The 20,541-nt window shown below is 43.3% G+C and overlaps 1 protein-coding gene across 1 annotated transcript in view; it reads left to right on the top strand.

The window, feature by feature from the left end:
• The window catches only part of LOC132390105 (protein unc-79 homolog), a 625,175-nt gene that overhangs the window by 124,221 nt on the left and 480,413 nt on the right, over positions 1 to 20,541 (top strand). Inside the window, exons 12-14 of the mRNA XM_059962702.1 lie at positions 9,421 to 9,650; positions 12,470 to 12,641; positions 14,875 to 15,105. Of these exons, the coding sequence (XP_059818685.1) occupies positions 9,421 to 9,650; positions 12,470 to 12,641; positions 14,875 to 15,105 (633 nt within the window). The remainder of the gene's footprint in view (positions 1 to 9,420; positions 9,651 to 12,469; positions 12,642 to 14,874; positions 15,106 to 20,541) is intronic.

Here is a 20,541-nt window from a genome sequence, read left to right as displayed (position 1 = left end):
ATATGCAATTATAATATTTATCATACTTGGTTAATGGGATTTCTTCTCCTGGACCTCAGCGCACAGTGTCTGCACATCAGGGCTGTATGACGTCACCTTCATCTTTACACAGGATCGCAAGCTGTCATCTGTGAGGCGTGCTCGATGTTTGTTTTTAATAAAGTTCATGTTGGAGAACACCTGCTCACATACATATGTGGATCCAAAGATCGACAGGACTCCAAGCGCATACTTTTTAATATTTACATAAATGTCGGGGATAGCATTCCATGTTTCGAACACAAGTTTGTCAGGTTCGGGGAGGTTTTCAGTATCACTCCATTTGTGATTCTGAGCAAGAACGGCCTTCTGACGGGCAACATCTTCAAGGTCTGCTGTCAAGTGTCTAAACTTGGACACCCATATGTCTTTGTCGGCTATGTCGGCCAGTTCCATCTCAAGATCAGGTTGACTCACACCTGCCAATGCAGTCATATTCAGTAGGGATGGATCGAAGCTTAGTGGAGTGACCGGGAAGGATAATGTGTTTTTTTCCTCTCTGAACTCACAGAAGCGTTTCCCAAACGATGTTTTCATTGCGATGACTGCAGAATGTAAATACTCCGAATTTATCATGTCGTGAGCTTGTTGCAACTCTCTCAAATTGGGGAAGTGAGACAATGTGCCTTTCTGTAAATCTCTGGCAAGCACTGTCAACTTGCGCTCGAATGCCAAAACATCCTCCAACATGTGCAGGGCTGTGCGTCCTTTCCCCTGACGAGCTGTGTTCAGCGTGTTCAGGTGCGCTGTCATGTCTACCATGAAGTGTAGCTTTTACAGGCACTCTGGCTGTTCCAGCTCAGGAAAGGTGAGCCCTTTGCTGCCCAGGAAAGTTTTCACTTCTTCCAGACAGGTGACAAAGCGTTTCAGCACCTCCCCTCTGGACAGCCACCGGACTTTGCTGTGCAGCAGGAGATCAGAATGTGCGCTTTCCAGCTTGTCCAGTAACAAACAGAATTGACGGTGATTTAAACTTTTTGCCATTATTTTATTGACAATCTGAATGACAACATCCATTACTTCTGTGCATTCCGGAGGAAATGTTTGGGCGCACAGTGCCTCTTGGTGCAAGATGCAGTGAAAAGTCAGCAGCTTTCTGTCCAGCGACTTCTGCAGTAAAGCCACAAATCCCTTGTGCGTTCCTGTCATACTAGGTGCCCCATCAGTAGCTACTGACACCAGGTGGGTGGTCTTTATTCCTTTGGCTCTTAAACAATGCAAGACAGCCTCACAGATGTCCTCCCCCCGTGTTTGGCCTTTTAGAGGTATCAACTCAATCATTTCTTCCTGTGGCCCTGCAGAGTTTACATACCAGCAGAACAGCGCTATTTGTTCAATATCACCTTTGTCTTTAGACTCGTCACAGGCACTCGAGTAGGCCACAGCTAAATTGATGTCTTTGATTTGCTGTCTTGTGATGTCTTCTGCCATTTTTATGGTTCTGTGTTTGACAGTCTTTGCAGAGAGGGGCATATCCCTGATGTTCTGCATAACTTCACTCTTGTTTTTAAAGTCTGTGAATAGATGTTCTGAAATCTTAATGAAAGATTCTTTTATATATTCACCATCTGTAAATTGCTTCCCGTGCCTGACTATTTCCTGAGCGGCAACAAAACTAGCATATGTAGTTGATTTTCCAGACTTCATCCACTTCTTGAAATGATTTTTGCTCAGATCAACCTTCCACATCAGTTCCGAAATGGCTTTTTTTCTCTCATCTCCATCCAGATATTTTTGAGCAAAGGCTGCGTGTTTATTCTGGAAATGTCTTGCGATTTTTGACTATTTGTTGTTTGGTAGTTTCTCATTGTATATTAAGCATACGGGTAAACCAGTCTCGTTAGCAGTGAAAGCAAATGAATCTGCCCAGGTATCATTAAACGTTCTGTTTTCTTCAGTCACTTTTCTTTTTTTTAGAATTCTCCATAGTTAGCCAACCTTGGATCGAAAAGTTAAAGAAATTGCGCACTGGCGCGTGTCAGGCATTGGCAGTGGTGACGTATATTAATAGCGACAAAAAACACATTTTATTTAGATTGTACAAGATTACCATAATCTTCAGATTTAGAATTACATTTCAAAAACTAACAAACTAGCATAAAATACATTTTAATTAAATACTCATCATTTATTTTCCAAAGCCACAGGGAGCCGCAGCACAGAGATGAAAGAGCCGCATGCGGCTCCGGAGCCGTGGGTTGCTGACCCCTGCACTAGAGTCTAAAAGCAAGGATATAATGTTGAAGCCTCATAAGGCATTGATAAGGCCTCACTTTGAGTATTGTGAGCAGTTTTAGGCCCCTTGTCTAAGAAAGGATGTGCTGACACAGGAGAAGGTTCAAAGGACGTTCACAAAAATGGGATATGTGGAGTGTTTGATGGCTCTGGGCCAGTACTTATTGGAATTCAGAAGAATGGGGGGGGGGAGGGATCTCAATGAAATCTATCGAAGTTTGAAAGGCCTCAATAGCATGAAAATGGAGAGGATGTTTCCTATGGTGGAGGAGTCTAAGACTAGAAGGCACAGTCTCAGAATAGAGGGATGTCCATTTAGAATGGGGGTGAGGAGGAATTTCTTTAGCCAGAGTGGTGAATCTGTGGAATTCGTTAACACAGGTAGCTGTGAGGCCAAGACATTGGGTGTATTTAAAGTGACGGTTGTTAGATCCTTGATTAGTCAGGATATGATGGGATATGGGGAGAAGGCAGGTGATTGGAACAGAGAGGGAAAAAAATCAGCCATGTTGAAATGATGGAGTAGACTCGATGGGCCAAATAGCCTAATTCTGCTCCTGTGTCTTATAGTCTTATAATAATCACTGACAAAGTGATTGCACAGTGTATGTCTAATACACAGGACAGAGAAAACTGAAGAATGTGTAATTTATCCTATACTGTCTACTGCTCTACGTAGGATGATGCAGGTGACAAGATTCATAAATCAAATTGCATGACCAAATGTTTTAAAATATTTAAAAAGTGAACACAAGAGATTCTGCAGATGCTGGAATTCCAGGGCAACACACACAAAATGCTGGAGGAACTCAGCAGGCCAGGCCGCGTCGATGGAAGTGAATAAACAGTCAATGTTTCAGGTTGTGACTCTTCATCAGGAGAGGAAAGGAAAGGGGAAGAAGCCAGAATAAGAAGATGGGCAGAAGGAAAGTAGAGCAAGCTTAGAAGGTGATAGGTGAAGCCAAGTGGTTGGGGAAGGGGGTATAAAGTGAAAAGTTGGGACATGATAGAGGGAAAAGGTAAAGGGATGGAGAAAGAATCTAATATGAGAGGAGAGTAGACCATGAGAGAAAGGGTGACGGAGAGGCACTAGGGGAAAGTGATAGGCAGTTGAAGAGAAGAACCAGGGTGGGGAAATGAAAAAGGTGGTGAATTTGATTAAACTTTCTTGGCATCCTTCCAAGACTGCCTTAATTCTTTTCCCTTGTTTGGACAAGGGTACTCTATTCCATTAACTGTCATAAATTTTTCAGACTGAAATGATGTTAACTGTGGACTGTTGTCTGGTGCAATTTCTTCTGGAGTATTGTGTGAGGTGACATCAATCTTTATCTGTGTTGGGTACATGAACCATTTTTTAAAATTTAAGCTGTCGATTGGCCTCACTGATGTAGATGGGGGTGCTAGGATGGTCTCGTAGGCACTTCCACACCTGGAATGATGTTTTAGGAGGTTGTATTCTGCAGTTCCTTAAGTAGTTCCTTCAGGTAACTAAATTTTTCAGTAACACCTACTGAAATTTTTTGAGAAAATTACAAGCAGGTCAGACAAAGGAGATTCAGTAGATGTTGTGTACTTGGATTTTCAGAAGGCCTTTGACAAGGTGTCGCACATGAGGCTGCTTAGCAAGATAAAAGCCTATGGAATTACAGGGAAATTACAAGCACGAGTGGAACATTGGCTGGTCGGCAGAAAACAGAGAGTGGGAATAAAGGGACCCTGTTCTGGCTGGTGCCAGTTACCAGTGGAGTTCCACAGGTGTCAGTGTTGGACCGCTGCTTTTTACCATGTATGTCAATGATTTGGACCACAGTCCAAGTTTGTGCCTAAATTTGCCGATAATACAAAGATAGGTGAAGGAGCGGCTAGTGTTGAGGAAACAGAGTGCCTGCAGAGAGACTTAGTTTAGGGGAACGGGCAAAGAAGTGACAAACGAAATACAATGTTGGAAAGTGTATGGTCAAGCATTTTGGTGGAAGAAATAAAAGGGTAGGCTATTATTTAGATCGGGAGAGAATTCAAAATGCAGAGATGCAATGGTACTTGGGAGTCCTTGTGTAAAATACCCTAAAGGTTAACGTCCAGGTTGGGTCGGTGGTGAAGAAGGTGAATGTAATGTTGGCATTCAATTCTAGAGGTATAGAATATAAGAGCAGGGACGTGATGTTGAGACTTTATAAGGCACTCGTGAGACCACACTTGGAGTATTGTGTGCGGTTTTGGGCTCCTTATTTTAGAAAGGATATACTGACATTTGTTACGTACCCCATAACTGGGTGTCTAACCAGCAAAGAAAGAAGTATCCGTTGGAGTCTGGTGGTACTATTTTCAAACAATGTTTATTAGTAAAATATACAAATCAATATCATCAATGCAAATATATAGATAATACACGTTAGCAATACTAAACCTAAAAATGTGGGTATAATAATAATCAATAATAAACAAGCTCTATCGATGTCTAGGGGATAATGAATTGTCATATGTGAATATAAAGTTCAGTTCAGTTCATACATGCTGAGGTAGTTGTTGGTGGTTTTGTTGTAATTGTTGGGGAGAGAGAGAGAGAGAGAGAGAGAGCGAGCAAACGGTGACAGCTATTGTCAGGCAAACCTTCCTTTACGGTCTTGATCCGTTGATGTGTTGTTGTGGCCATTCAGGTATGACCCCTCTGTCCTTCAGCTAGATCATTCTTCTGTGGTGGACCTGTCACTCTGGCATGAGTGGACACACACACAAGCCCCCACCGGCCCTGCTGTCACACTGTGTTCTTACTGTGACTGATCCTTTGTTTGGTCCCCGATGTCCCACACCTTCTCTTGGGTTCCAACACTCAAGCAGTGCTCACTAGTGTGTCTCCTGGTGTGTCTGAGGGGTGTCTCCCCAGACCTCACTTTTATCCCCACTCACGGGCTCTCAGGTGTCAATCAGTTTTGAATGGCTTAGTCCATCAAACCAGCCTGTTTCGGCTGTCCACTGAGGAATTTTAATGAACAGAGTAGCCGAAGACAAACAACCTTTGCAGAAGACATAACAGTAAATCAATGGCCTCTCCTCTCTCTCTCTTATCAGTTCTGGCATGTTTTTGTTCCATCGCTTTTTCTCTCATTAGCAGCATGGCAACAGTAATGGTTTGCAATTCTTCCCGGGGGGGCGGGCATGGGCAACTCTGCATCCTTCTGCCCATCAGAGCTGTTCATCCTTCGTAACACATTGGAGAGGGTTCAGAGAAGATTCACAAGAATGATTTCAGGAATGAAAGGGGTACCATATGACGAACGTCTGGTAGCTCTTGGGCTGTATTCCCTGGAGTTCAGGAGAATGTGGGGGGATCTCATAGAAGCATTCCGAATGTTAAAGGGCCTGAACAGATTAGATATAACAAAGTTATTTCCCATGGTAGGGGATTCTAGGACAAGAGGACACAATTTCAGGATTGAAGGACGTCCATTTAGAACTGAGATGTGGAGAAATTACTTTAGTCAGAGGGTGGTAAATCTGTGGAATTTGTTGCCACAAGTGGCTGTGGAGGCCAAGTCATTGGGTGCATTTAAGAGAGAAATAGAATGGTTCTTGATTAGCCAGGGCATCAAAGGGTATGAGGTGAAGGAAGTGGAGTGGGGATGACAGGAAGGATTGGATCAGCCCATGATTAAATGGTGGAGCAGACTTGATGGACCGAATAGCCAACTTCTGCTCCTATTTCTTATGATCTTATAGGTTGTTATAGCCAGGGATGGTAATGGGGTGAACTTCCACTACATATTAAATGCTCCCGATAGCGTGCCACCTCAAATAGCCTCTGACAACCAAGCCCAGCTCCAGGCCTTCACTTGTAGTTTAGCTTCTAAGCTTGCGGAACTGTTTCTTCTGACATGAGAATGGGCAAAGGGTGGTTACTGGTACCTTAAAACAAGTTGCTTGAGCAGATGGAGAAGGAAAGCTATGTCAAAACTCGCTGCCTTGTGGCTACGCACTATCGTGGCTATACACTATCATGGCTTCGGGAATTAACTCTGAAGAAGAATCCAGAGCTGGAGTCCCTGAGGCTGTCCTACGTTGAGTTCAAAGCTGACTGGCATCCCTTGCAACACCAGTGGTGCCAAACTGTATCATTCTCTGCTGTTCTTTAGGATTCATCAGCTGCATGGAGAGGGGAGCCTGCTATTTGGGCAACAGTTTGCTCTCCATATCGTCCTGCCCTGGCTTGCATATCAAATGTAGACAGCTAGGACAGAACATTCCTGGATGATGCCTCATTCCTCAGTCCTGAGAATGCAGTATGTTTATTGATTAGATCTATGTCTTTATCTGCACCAAGCCTTTTGGCAAATCCTGCAGTCACAGTTTCATATTTATGATTGTCAAGTGTTCTGAAAGTCTGTATGGAATTCATACATAACCTTCAGAATCAGATTTAATATCACTGGTGAATGGCGTGAAGCTTCTTGTTTTGTGGCAACAATACATAATAAAAACTATAAATTACAGTAAGTGTATGTACTTTAGATAGAGTGTATGTATATATGGATGTATGTACTTCCTCCCAGATGGTAGCAGTGAGAAGATGGCACGTCCTGGGTGATGGCAGGAGTTTCAGACCTTTTTTTAATGCCATGGACTGCTAGCATTAACTGGGGTGTCCATGGACCCCAGTTTGGGAAGCCTTGGGTTATGGGATTTTTGATGAAATGATTCATGTCTTATTCACTTTCAAAAGGCGGTTCCTCAAAAAGGTGGCATCCATCATTAAGACCCCCCATCACCCAGAGTATGCCCTCTTTTCATTGCTATCTTCAAGATACAGGAGCTTGAAGACACATACTTGATATTTCATGAACAGCTTCTTTCCCTCCACATCTGATATCTGAGTCAATGACCAAAGAAAAGTGGGTGTGACAATGGAGAAGTATTTTTATATAAATGTTTGGCAAATCTGCTGAACAAAATCATTTTTAACCTGTTGAATTTTCCATGAATTTGCAATCTAAAATGAATTGAAATGAGAAAGTATTTAAACCATATTGTTGATTTGATTTTGAAAAAGAAAATACTATTTTAACAAAATGATCCCCGATTGATTAAATGTTCTCTTCAATTCAGCAATCCCCTTGTGCCATCAGATATTACATACATGATAAAAGGAAAGGCTTAGTTCAAAAGTTTAAAGTAAAATTATTGTCAAAGTACATGTATGTCACTATATTCAACTCTGAGATTCATTTTCTTGATGATCTACTCAATAAATCCATAGAATAATAACATAACAGAATCAATGAAAGACTGCCCAACCAGTGTGAAAAAGACAACAAATTGAGCAAGCATAAAAAGAAAGAAATATTAATAATAAGTAAGCTATAAATATCTAGAACATGAGATGAAGAGCCCTTGACAGTGATGTCAACAGGATCTTATATGGACAACTGTATCATTTAAATATTATAATATGTTTCCAGAGCCTGTCTACTTTAAATGTTTTTAAATGTAAAGCAACCAAGTTTTCTGGACCTTGGGGGATATATGGCAGCTGAAAACAGAAAGGGTGTTCAAATTCATGAGGTAGATGACTGTTTGTACAGGAATCTTTCTTCACTCCCTCAGAGGTATCCACTCAATTCATCGTCTTGTCTATTCATCAGTTGCAGTGATCATTCCCCTCCATCACTACCCTGGTAATCCTATCCCTGCCTGCTCCTGCCTGTCTGGCTTTGGAAGCAACAGCTTTCTGCCTGTGAATATTACCTACATGCACATGAGTCCTAGATCTAAATTTGTCAGGGCTTTCATAAATCATTACAATGTACAAATGTATTTCCTAGTCTTTCTGGCACTCTTAATAGCTTCTCTTGCATGGCATTCAACAGCAGGCTAAAAATCAAATGAGAATATCTAGCCCATGACCAAGATCACAATTTAGCTCTTTTTCACTCCAAAAGTACTAAATGAATCACTGCTTATTTCTAGTCATCTTCTTGTCCTCAGCTTTCTTTGCCTAAGTAATGAAAGCATATTTAAGATCAAAAGCCGATTCATAATGAATAATCAGATATTTCGTTAAGGTTGTCTCTGGTGCGAGTTCAGCAACATTGATTAGAACTCCACACACACAATGCTGTTGAAAAAGCACCTTCATTCCATCCACAAAAAGCAGGATTTCCCAATGGCCAACCATTTCAATTCCTATCCTCATTCCCATTCTGGCATGTCCGTCTGTGGCCTTCTCTTCTACCATGATGAGGTCACTCTTAGGTTAAGGGAGCAACACATCGTAACCATCGGTGGCCTCCAACCACGAAAATCAATTACTCCAACTTCTGGTAATCATCTTTCCTCGCCCCTTACCTCTTCTTCATTTCCCCTCTCTGTTGCCCCCCCACACCTTCTCCTCATCTGCGTATCACCTGCCCTTGGTGCTTCTCCTCCTTCTCTTTCTCCCATGGTCCACTCTCCCTTCCTACCAGATTCCTTCTTCTCCAACTCTTTACCCTTATCCATCTATTACCTCCCAGCTTCTTACTTCATCCCCTTCCCCACCCTCCCCGACACCTGGCTTCAATGATCACCTTCCAGCTTGACCTCTATCCCCTCACCCACTTTCTTTTACTGGCATCTTTCCCCCTCCTTTCCTGATGAAAGGTCTGGGCCTGAAATGTCAACTGCTTATTCATTCCATAGATGCTGCCTGGGCTGCAGAGTTTCTCCAGCATTTTGGATGTATTGCTCTGGATTTACAGCATTTGCAGAATCTCTCGTGTTTTCAAAACTTCCCTTCTGTAAAGCACCCACATCCCAGCCAAGCACTATCTGCCTGTCTAACTAACCAGACTACCTGCACAAACTACCCTGGCATCTCCTCCCTTCCAGGCCAGTCCTATTGAAGGGTCTCGGCCTGAAATGTCAACTGTTTATTCCCCTCCATAGATGCTGCCTGACCTGCTGAGTTCCTCCAGCATTTTGTGTGTGTGTTGCTCTGGGTTTCCAGCAACTGCAGAATCTCTTGTGTTGGTACTAAGAACTCAGCCAGAATTGTTTCACACTGCGTTCTGCTCTAAGTAGTTTGGGTCTTGAACCTAGAAATGTTAAATGCTTAGAAGTATTGGTGATTGTGACTTATTCAATTAATACAAAGATTTTGCTCCTCAATAGAATTGCAGCTCACACGTTAGGAGAGCTGTTGTAACCTGCTTCTCAGCAGGTTGCTGTGGTCGCCATGGAAACAGGCCTGTGCGCTACTGTAAGAGATGTCACTACAACTATCATTCCAGTGAGATTGGTGCTGGATCAGAGACCCACCTTTACCAAACTTCACCCCCTCCGATGAACACCAGAGAATGTGGTGCAGAGGAGCTAGTTTGTACTGTGGAATCAGTAGTCAGGTGAGCATTCATATCAGTCTTAAAATACTTCATTCTGAAGATGTATTGCACTAATTGTTTATGAACTATTTCACATCTTCAGTGGTTAATTTTGTAACAGTCGGTATAACTCCTGTTGTAAATGTATTCCTTGCATCACAGTTTTGCTCTAATATGTACTTATTTCTTATGGTTGTCTGAGCTCTAATGTCTTGAATTCCTTCCCTAATCATTTCTATCATTCCACCGTGCACTACCTCCCTCTCCTTCTGCCATTCTAAGGTACCTTTAAAACTTAACACTATGGCTATGACTTTGGCATGTGCCCAAATATGGCTTTGTCTAATTTGTCTGGTAATTCACCTTTAAGCTCTTTATGTGTGTTTTTCTGAATTAAAGCTCTACAAAAGTTAATATTTGTCTAAATATTTCATTTTTTCCCATTTGAATCACTTCTTCATCCCATTCCTATTAGGAAGGAGGCTATGTAGCATTCATGCCAGGACCACCAGTCTCAAAAGCACTTACTTTCCCCAAGTAATAAGACTGATCACCACTTCCACCCACTAATTCCACCACTACTTTTTTTTCTGTCATCACCTTATGTACAGCCTAGCAACACTTTGTGGACATATAATCAATGTATTAAGTTATGAATTTATATTTATGTTTTTTATTATGACTATGAAATTTATCTTTAGTTTTGTGTGCTGCATCAGATCCGGAGTAATACTTAATTTGTTCTCCTTTATGCTTGTGCTCTGGACCTGACATTGATCAATCTTGACAATCTTGAAAATGTTGGTTTATGTTTGGAATAAAGGCTGCAATCATGGAAACTTTGGAAAGTTGCCTTCAATCTGCCTGCTTCCTGTTTTAATCGAGATGGGTGGCCAAGAATTCCTAAGAATCAGATTGATTACATAAACATTACAATCAGGCTGTCTACTTTCATTTCAACAGTGCTTCTGATTTTAAACTACTCAGTTTTTCAGTTTTGGGATACCTGACAGCTGACAATAAGTGAAATGGGTTGAATCTATGTAGTAATCAATGCTTGTGGGCCAGCAAGAGATGGAATATTTCTTCCAGTCAACAAACTATGCTACTAAGCTCCAAACCTGGGAGGTGTCTACTTTGGTCCTATCCCCTGACTGCTGTCAGCTCTTTTACTCGAGTCACTGTTTGCTTTTTTGGTACAAAATATCAAGATTGTCTAGATTGTTTAATGTCATTTCCAGTACATGAGTGTAAAGGAGAATGAAATAATTGTTACTCTGGATCTGATGCAGCACAAAAGAAACATAATAAGATAAAGAATACTGTAGTGTTCTCGCTCGGGTGTAACGGAACGCCGAACTAAACACCGAGATAAACCTTTGTCACTAACGACAGGATCACAGTAAGATTAACCATTTACTGTTCACTCTTCCACATTGACGTATGGTGAAAGCTGTTGATAAAACAATACAAGATTTGTACAGCATTTGTTTCCTTCTTGATATTACAATTACATCGTAAATACTTGCAAAAGTAAAACTACAACAACTACATTACATTAAAGTGCAGCATACAGTCAGAATCTACCTACGCCATTGACTGCTTTAAATACACTTCAACGCAAACTATCTGCAACTCTTTAACTAACGAAAACATAAACATTATCGACTGTTGTTACTTTTAACAGGATCGGCATTAACATTTTAATTCAACATATCGATTATCTCATAACTCACAGCGTTGCTTTCACAATGTTCCTGGTGCGTAGAGAGAAAACTTTGCTGGCGCTTGCTCGCACGTGTCTCAACCCCCACCTTCCCGTTTCTCCAAACCGGTATTTTCCCACAGGACGCGGTGAAACCGGATGTGACGACATCGCATGCCGTGATCTCTCACAGACAACTTTAAACAATCCTAACTTTAACTAGAATGCTAACAAACGAATTACTAAGCGAAAATATTATAAACTAAAAAACTGCCATAAATACAACACAAATACAATAATAATAAAACACAATAAATATAAATGTTTATATACACTTTAAAGTGATGCTCCATAAAGTGACTCTAGGCTCAGGAGTGTCTGCACATAAGGTGACTCTGACAGGAAATGGTAAAGTCGTGGTGGTAGGAGTTGTTGAGGGGTGGGTGATGGATGCCTTACTGCTAGGGCAAGGTAACTGATTTTGAGTCTGGAGGCCCTGGTGTTGAGGCTACGTACCTTCCAATGGAATGCAGACTTCCATTCCTTTTGTTTTTGTACCATGATCATGCCTGCAACTGAGCAGGAATCCTATTGGGTGGAGCTCTGCTTTTAAATTTGTAAGGGGTTTTGGAAACTCATTCATATGGAACATGCAGCCACGTATCAGCATCTCCAGGATAAATTCTGTGGCAAAGCTTCTAATATATGAAACTTGTACCAGGATTTTTGAGAAATGTTTCTTTTGGTGACATGTATTTCAGTAGCTTATGTTGGTTAATTTGTTCTGTAACTGCTCTGTGCCTTCAGGTGACTCCCTGCCAGGGAATGATACTTAATTTTAGCTCTGAATTCTGATTGTATTAACCTTCAGGAGCAGGGATCCGCAACCTCGGGTCTAGGGACCCCTTGGTTAATGGTAGGGGTCCATGGCATGCGAAAGGTTGGGAGCCCCTGCTCTAGAGGTTGGAAGATTTATTGCCTGCAATCTGATTTAAAGTTTAATTTTAGATCCAATGTGATGCATTCTGGGATGGTTGGATGAAACGTTTCTTTTTTATTCCTTTATTTAGATGTGGTTTTATTATTCTCAAGTTAGATTTTTGTTTAAACAGTATTATCTTTAATTTTTCTACAGTTTACTGAAGGAAGCCGAATACCATGCAGAGCAAAGAGAGTTTGAATTAAACCGAAGACGACAAATGGGTCTATCTTTATCCCATCATTCACTGGATAATATGGAGTATGATAACAAGGATGATGATAAAAACGATCAACGCTTGTTGAGCCAGTTTGGAATCTGGGTTTTGGTAAATAAATGAAATGATGATTTTAATCTGAGGATTATGCCATATATTGGGACCAAATGGAAGTGTGGTAGTTAAGGATAATTGCTGGTGGATTTAAAGGGCAGTGCATATAAATTCATGTCTTGATACTACATTAAGTGCAATAATAACCCACACCTCTGTCTCCAGATTTCATTGAAGTAAATTTTGGAGGCAGAGTTCAATGCGCTCCTAGGACTGTATAGGCAATTTTGAATAATCATCAGGGAATTAACATCTAGACATGTTTTTCAGAAGCTTGCAACCACCAGAATTAAAACAGAATCAGAATCAGGTTTATATTATGAAATCTGTTGTTTTGCAGCAACATTATATTGCAATACTTAATAATAAAAATACTGTAAGTTACAATAAGAAATGTACGTGTGTGTGTGTTTATATATATTCAATTAAGCAGTGCAATAAGAGGACAAAAAAAGTAAGAAAAAAAGTAGTGAGTTGGTGTACATGGGTTCATTGTTCATTCAGTAATCTGAGGACAGAGAGGAAAAAGCTGTTCCCAAAACTTTTTTCTCTAAGTGTAATGTTCTCCATCCCAAAAAGAATGAAGGTCCTATTCTGAGTACAGACACAGAGGCATCAAAAGCTTTTTCTACCCTAACGCTTTCATTTCCAGAATAATTCTTGCTTACCTCCTCTGATCCCTCTCCAATTCCAGCACATATTTTCTTAAATAAGGGGCTCACAATAATCCAAGTGCAGTCTGATCAATGTCTTATAAAGCCTCAGCATTTGACATTTGAGAAATGTAATCAGCATTCAGATTGGCTGAAGGGAGTTTTTCATATATGAGTGCAGGTGTCAAGCAGTTCTTTCCCTAGCTGTGAGCTTTGCTATCCCTAATCCTTCCTAAGTACTTTGTTTCTAAGCAGTGTCATGCATTCTAAATCAAAGTCAAAGTTCCAATTTATTATCAAGGTATGTATACCACATACAACCTTGCAATTTATCTTCCTGCAGGCACTCACAAAGCAAAGAAACACAATGAAATCCACAAAAATCCACACACAACAAAGACTGACAAACATCCAGTGTGTAAAAGGTGACAAATTTTTCAAATAATTTAAAACAAATAATATATGGTACATGAACAGCAGAGTCCCTGATAGTGAGTCCACAGTCCATTCAATGCTAAGATGAGTGAAGCTGGTCTAGGCAGGGCAACAATTGCTCCTGAATCTGGCAACGTGGGTCCCAAGTCTCTTGAACCTCTTGACTAGTAGTAGTGAGCGGAGAGGGAGATCTTAAACACAGTAGCTGACAAGAGTTACTATTAAACCTCGTGTTCTTTTTTCCACCTAGAATATCTTTCCTTTTGAACTGTCACTTTGTACAAGTTCTTACCTTTATGATGCAGTTAGTAACCTAGTTTCTGCTTTCTTAGAAGTTTGTGAAGATTTGGCATGTCATCAAGAACTGTGACAAACTTCTATAGATGTGTGGTAGAGAGTATACAGACTGTTTGCCTAACAGCCTAGTATAGAAACACCAATACCCTTGAATGAAATAGCTACAAAAAAGTAGTGGATACAGCCCAGTCCTTCATGGGTAAAACTCCCCCTCCCATTTAGCACATCTACAGGGAGTGGTGTTGCAGGAAAGCAGCATCTATCATCAGGGATCCCCACCATCCAGGCCGCGTTCTCCTCTCAGTGCTACTATCAGGAAGAAGATAGAGGAGCCTAAGGACTCACACCACCAGGTTCAGGAACAGTTACTACCTGTCAGTCATCAGGCTCTTGAATGGAGGAATAACTTTACTCAACTTCACTTACCCCATAACTGAACTGTTCCCACAGCTTATGGATTCACTTTTGAGGGCCGTTCATCTCATGTTCTGAATATTAATTGCTTAGTTATTTTTTGTTATTATTCTTTTCTGTTTGTATTTGCAGTTTATTGTCTTTTGCGCATTGGTTGTTTGTCCATCTTTGTGTGATTTTTCATTGATTTGATGGTGTTTCTTTGCATCTACTGTAAATACCTGCAAGAAAAGGATTGGCAGGGTAGTGTATGGTGATATGTATGTACTTTGATATTAAGTCCACTTTGTACTTTGAATAATTTAATAAAAATGGTAATTTCTGTATACGTTGGGTAATCCAATCATTAGGTTCTGAATGGTGCAGCAAAGATGACAATTTGTTCAAATAATTTATTCAAAATTTCTGTGCGTACTTCCTTTACTGTGCAGGTCAGTCTTTGCACTCCAAGTGAAAATACACCAACAGAAAGTTTGGCCCGATTGGTAAGCATGATGTTCCAGTGGTTTCATTGCACTGCGTATATGCTCGACGATGAAGTGGGAAGCCTTGTGGAGAAGCTGAAGCCTCAGTTTGTCACCAAATGGTTGAAGACTGTTTGTGATGTTCGATTTGATGTGATGGTCATGTGTCTTCTACCCAAACCAATGGAGTGTGCAAGAGTGAGTTTTTAAAAATATAACAGTTTGTAAAAATGCTTATTTGTGTCCCAAAGTTTCAACGTGGTCACAAAATCTCCTTTCACACCGGATCAGAAATAATCTATTTTAATTTGTGATTCATCGCATAAAAGAGTAGCAAACTGGAATTGGAACGGTTTATTATTGCTTCATGTAGTGAGATACAGTGAAAAGCTTGTCTTGCTTTGTGTTCAAACAGATCAGATGATTCCACCATGCATTGAGCTGATACAAGGTAAAACAGTAACAGAATGCAGAATAAAGTGTAGCACTTACAGAGAATGTGTAGTGCAGGTAGGCACTAAAGGGTTAGATCATACCGAGGTAGATTGTGAGGTCAAGAATACATCTTACCATACTAGCAAAGTCTTATAACAGTGGGTAGTAACTGTACTTGAAATTGGTAGTTTGTGCTTTCAGGGGGTTTGGATCTTCTGCCCAGTGGGGAAGGGGAGAAGAGAGAATATCTGGGGTTTTCAATTACACTGGCTACTTTACTGAAGTGCAGACAGAGTCTACGGAGGGGAAGTTGGATTCCGTGATGTGCTGAGCTGTGCCCACAACACTTTATAGTTATTTGTAGTCACTGGCAGAACAGTTTCTATATTAGGCAGCAATGTATCCAGATAAGATGCTTTCTATGGTATGTCGATAAAAATTAAGGGTTGATGGGGACATGCCAAACTTCTTCAGTCTCCTGAGGAAGTAGAGGCATTGGTGAATTTTCTTGGTGATGGCATCAATGAGATTGAACCAAGACAGGCTTTTGATGTTCATTCCTCGGAACTTGAAGCTCTCGACCTCAGCATCACTGTGATGGAGTACAGCCTATACTCGGCCTCCCTTTCTGAAGTCAGTAACCAGTGCTTTAATCAATTCAAGACTCGAGATTGTCTGCTGTCATTTCCAGTACACAAGTGTGAAAGAGAACAAAATAATTGTTACTCCAGATCCTATCCAGCATAAAAAACACAATACAATAAAGAACACAATATTAAACATAATAAGTATAAATACATAAAATAGCTTATATATGTAGAGTTATTGTGTTTCCGTAAAGTGATGCTAGGCACAGGAATGTCTGTATATAAGGTGACTTTGATAGAAAATGATAAAGTAGTGGCAGTTGGAGGTGTGGAAGGGTGGGTTAGTGAGTGGAAGTGTTAATCAGCCTTACTGCTTGGGGAACAAAACAGTTTTTGAGTCTGGTAGTCCTGTCGTGGATGGGATCTTTCATGATATTACTGGCCTTTTCTGTATACACGTCCTTGACTGTAGGTAGGCTGTTGCTGAAGATGTATTGGGCAACTTTGACTGCCCACCATAGAGCCGCCTTGCCTGCTGCTGTGTGGTTTCTGTTGGTATGCTCCATTACACATTTGTAGAAATTAGCTCATATAGCTGTGCATAGTCCAGCTCTCCAGCCTTCTCAGAAAGTAGAAGTGTTACTGAGGTTTCCTTATTTGTGTAAGATCTGTTCTGGGATCATGAAAGGTTGTGTGTGATGTGCACTCCCAGGAATTTGAAACTGTTCATAGTTCCCACTGCCGTGCTGCCGATATAAAGAGGTTGTGAGCGGTGAGAGTTCTCCTGAAGATGATAACCATCCCCCTTGTCTTGTTAACATTGAGGAAGGGGCTATTTGCCTGGTACCAGGCCTCAAGTTCTTCTACCTCCTCTCTGTTGGCAGAGAGGAATAGGCAATTAATATTTGACTTGGCCCTGATGAACAGTCTCAGGCTGAAACATTGACAGTTTATTTCTCTTCATAGATAGTGGTAAACCATATATATCTGTCTGGACACGCCCCTCTGCTGACTGCTCCTGTGGCTCCTCCCACAGACCCCTGGATAAAGATGACTGTGTCACTGCTCCTCCCACAGTCATCCAGCATGGACGTGCTCCATTTTACTACTAATGAAATTGATGCACTATCAATAACTCCAAAAGACCAGAAGTAGAGTTAACATTGAAAGGCTTTTAGTAGCAGTAAGATGGAGCATGTCCATGCTGGAGGATCGTGGGAGCTGCAGTAACACAGTCACCTTTATCCTTTATCAGCAGTAATTTTAAAACATGGAACACGTTTTGAGGCCTGACAAATTGGACATCGACCCACAAACACCTGAGACTGGCAAAGCTTTCGATCTCTGGCTAGCCTGCTTCGAATCATACCTGGAGGAGATTGAAGTGACCCAGTCTGTTGCGAAGCGCAGAGTTCTCCTCTTCAGGGTTAGTCCACGGGTCTACTCGATGGTTAGTGACCAGCCGAGTTACGGCGGCGTGATGAGCGCCCTTAGAAGACAATACCTGCGGCCGGTAAATACCGTCTATGCAAGACATCGCTTAGTGATGCAACGGGCAGGAGAGTTGAGTGCTGAGTTTGTCTGGGCCCTACAGACACTCGTGCGAGCCTGCGATTGCCGGGGGCTGACGGCTGAACAGCATGTGGACCTCCTAGTAAAAGACGCCTTCGTCACAGGGATCAGGTCAGTGTACGTGCGCCAGCAGCTGCTGGAACATGCCGATCTTACCTTACATTAGGCAATTGAGCTGGCCGACATGCTGGAGGCTGCTCTGCACAACTCTGACGCTCTCCAGGTGCATGATCTCCCAACGGCCTCGTGGACACCGCAGACCCTGCAACCCGCCGGAGATTCGACCAGGGCTGCTGCCAGTTATGAGTCCGCAAAGTGTTACTTCTGCAGACTCGAGAAGCACCCCCGAAAACGCTGCCTGGCCTGAGAAGCGACCTGCTGCAGCTGTGGAAAGAAGGGCCACTTCGCCAATGCCTGTAAGTCCAAACCGCGAGTGGGATTGAGCAGCGCCGCGTGCGAGGCATGGGGCTCGCCATCTTGGCTGTCGCCATCTTGCCTGCTGCCGTGTGCGAGGCATGGGGGCGGCCATCTTGGTCGGCGCCATCTTGCACCGCCTATGACCCACAGGTGCTTACCGGGCTCCCTACCACGCCAGATCAAGATAGCGACTCAACTCTGGCCTCCGTGACCCTCGACCAAAGCGCTTCCCACCAGCTCGTAAGGTCAATGATGGACATCCTGGTGGAGGGGTGCAGGACAAGCTGCCTGTTTGACATGGGCAGCACGAAGAGTTTTATCCACCTGGACACGGTGCAATGTTGCGGACTCGTGACACGGCTGGTAAGCCAGAGGGTCGCTATGGCTTCTGGGTCGCATACAACAGACATCCGGGGGGAGGGTTGTGTAGCGACACTAGTGGTGCAGGGCACAGAATATTGAGACTTTACATTACTGATCATGCCTCCACTGTGTGCCCCTGTGCTATTGAGGCTCGACTTCCAGAGCCACCTGAAAAGCGCGACAATGGAGTATGACGGGCCCCTCCCACCCATCACTGTCAGAAATCCCCAGTTCTGTGGGAATTCGTCATATACCCCACTACTGACCACACACACACACACACACACACACACACACACACACACACCGACCCACACATCCCACCCAACACCATGCTAACAGCCGCACTACAGACACCACTTGTGGCCTCTCCACCCTCAAGATCCCTCCCCGACTGCTGTTTGCCAACCTGACCCCCAACTGTAAACCTGTGGCAACTAAAAGCAGGAGGTACAGCGCGGGGGACAGGGCCTTCATTAAGTCGGAGGTGCAGCGGCTGCTCAGGGAGGGGATCATTGAGCCAAGCACAAGTGCTTGGAGGGCCCAGGTGGTTGGGAGAACAGGGAGAAGAGTAGGATGGTCGTGGACTATAGCCAGACCATCAGTAGGTTCATGCAGCTTGACGCGTGCCCCCACTCCGCATCGCGGATATAGTCAGTCAGATAGCTTAGTACAAGGTGTACTCGACCATAGACCTAAAATCCACTTACCATCAGGTCCCCATCCGCCCGGAGGACCGCCCTTACACCGCCTTCGAGGCGGATGGCAGGCTTTATCACTTCCTGCACGTCCCCTTCAGTGTCACGAATGGTGTATCTGTCTTCCAGAGGGAAATGGACCGGATGGTGGACCAGTGCCAACTGAAGGCCACGTTCCCATATCTGGATAACATCACCATCTGCGGTCACGACTGGCAGGATCACAACAACAACCTCCAAAACTTTTGCCAAGCAGCCAAAGCTCTTAACCTTACCCATAACAGGGACAAGTGTGTGTTCCGAACCACCTGACTTGCTATCCTTGGGTGTGTCGTGGAGAATGGAGTCATTGGCCCTGACACCGACCGCATGCGCCCCCTGTTGGAACTCCCTCTTCCCAACGCCCTCAGAGCCTTCAAAAGGTGCCTGGGCTTTTTTTCCTATTACACCCAATAGGTCCCTAATTACGCAGACAAGGCCTGCCCTCTGGTCAAGTCCACCACATTTCCCCTCTCATCCGAGGCCTGAGCGGCCTTCAGTTGCATTAAAGGGGACATTGCCAAAGCAGCAATGCATACGGTGGATGAAACCATTCCCTTCCAAGTAGAGAGTGATGCCTCTGATTTTGCACTGGCTGCTACCCTCAACCAGGTGGCATTCTTCTCCCGTACCCTTCAAGGCCCTGAAATTCAGCACTCCATGGTGTAGAAAGAAGCCCAGGCCATAGTGGAAGCTATTAGGCACTGGAGGCACTATCTCGCCGGCAAAACGATCCCCCCCAGTGACCGACCAGCGCTGAGTTGCGTTCACATTTAGCAACCAACAGTGGGGCAAAATCAAAAATGATAAAATTTTGAGGTGGAGAATTGAACTCTCCACCTCCAATTATGACATCATGTGCAGGCCTGGAAAACTCAATGAGCCTTTTGATGCCCTATCCCGGGGAACGTGTGCTAGCGCGCAGATCAACCGGCTATACGCCCTACATGCAGATCTTTGCCACCCGGGGGTCACCCGGCTTTTCCACTTTGTGAAAGCCCAGAACCTGCCTTACCCCCTTGAGGAGATCAGGACGATGACCAGGGACTGCCAAGTCTGCGCAGAGTGCAAACCGCACTTCTACAGTCCTGAAAAGGCACAACTGATCAAGGCCACCTGCCCCTTTGAGCGACTGAGTGTCAACTTTAAGGGCCCCCTTCCTTCCACCGACCGCAATATGTACTTCCTTAACGTAATCGACGAGTACTTGTGTTTCCCCTTCGCCATCCCCTGCCCTGATACCACTGCCACGTCAATTACAAAGGCCCTGCACCAGCTCTTCACTTTGTTCGGATATCCCTGCTATATCCACAGTGACAGAGAGTCCTCGTTTATGAGTGACGAGCTGCACCAATATCTGCTGGCTAGGGGTATTGCAACTAGTAGGACCACGAGCTATAATCCTCGGGGGAATGGACAGGTGGAGAGGGAGAATGCCACAGTGTAGAAGGCCACACTCTTAGCCCTTAGGACAAAGGGACTGCCGCTCTCTCGCTGGCAGGAGGTCCTCCCCAAGGCGCTCC

This window comes from Hypanus sabinus, chromosome 2 (genome assembly GCF_030144855.1).
Source record: "Hypanus sabinus isolate sHypSab1 chromosome 2, sHypSab1.hap1, whole genome shotgun sequence".
Classification (NCBI taxonomy): domain Eukaryota; kingdom Metazoa; phylum Chordata; class Chondrichthyes; order Myliobatiformes; family Dasyatidae; genus Hypanus; species Hypanus sabinus.
This window is presented reverse-complemented; position numbering and strand designations above follow the sequence as displayed.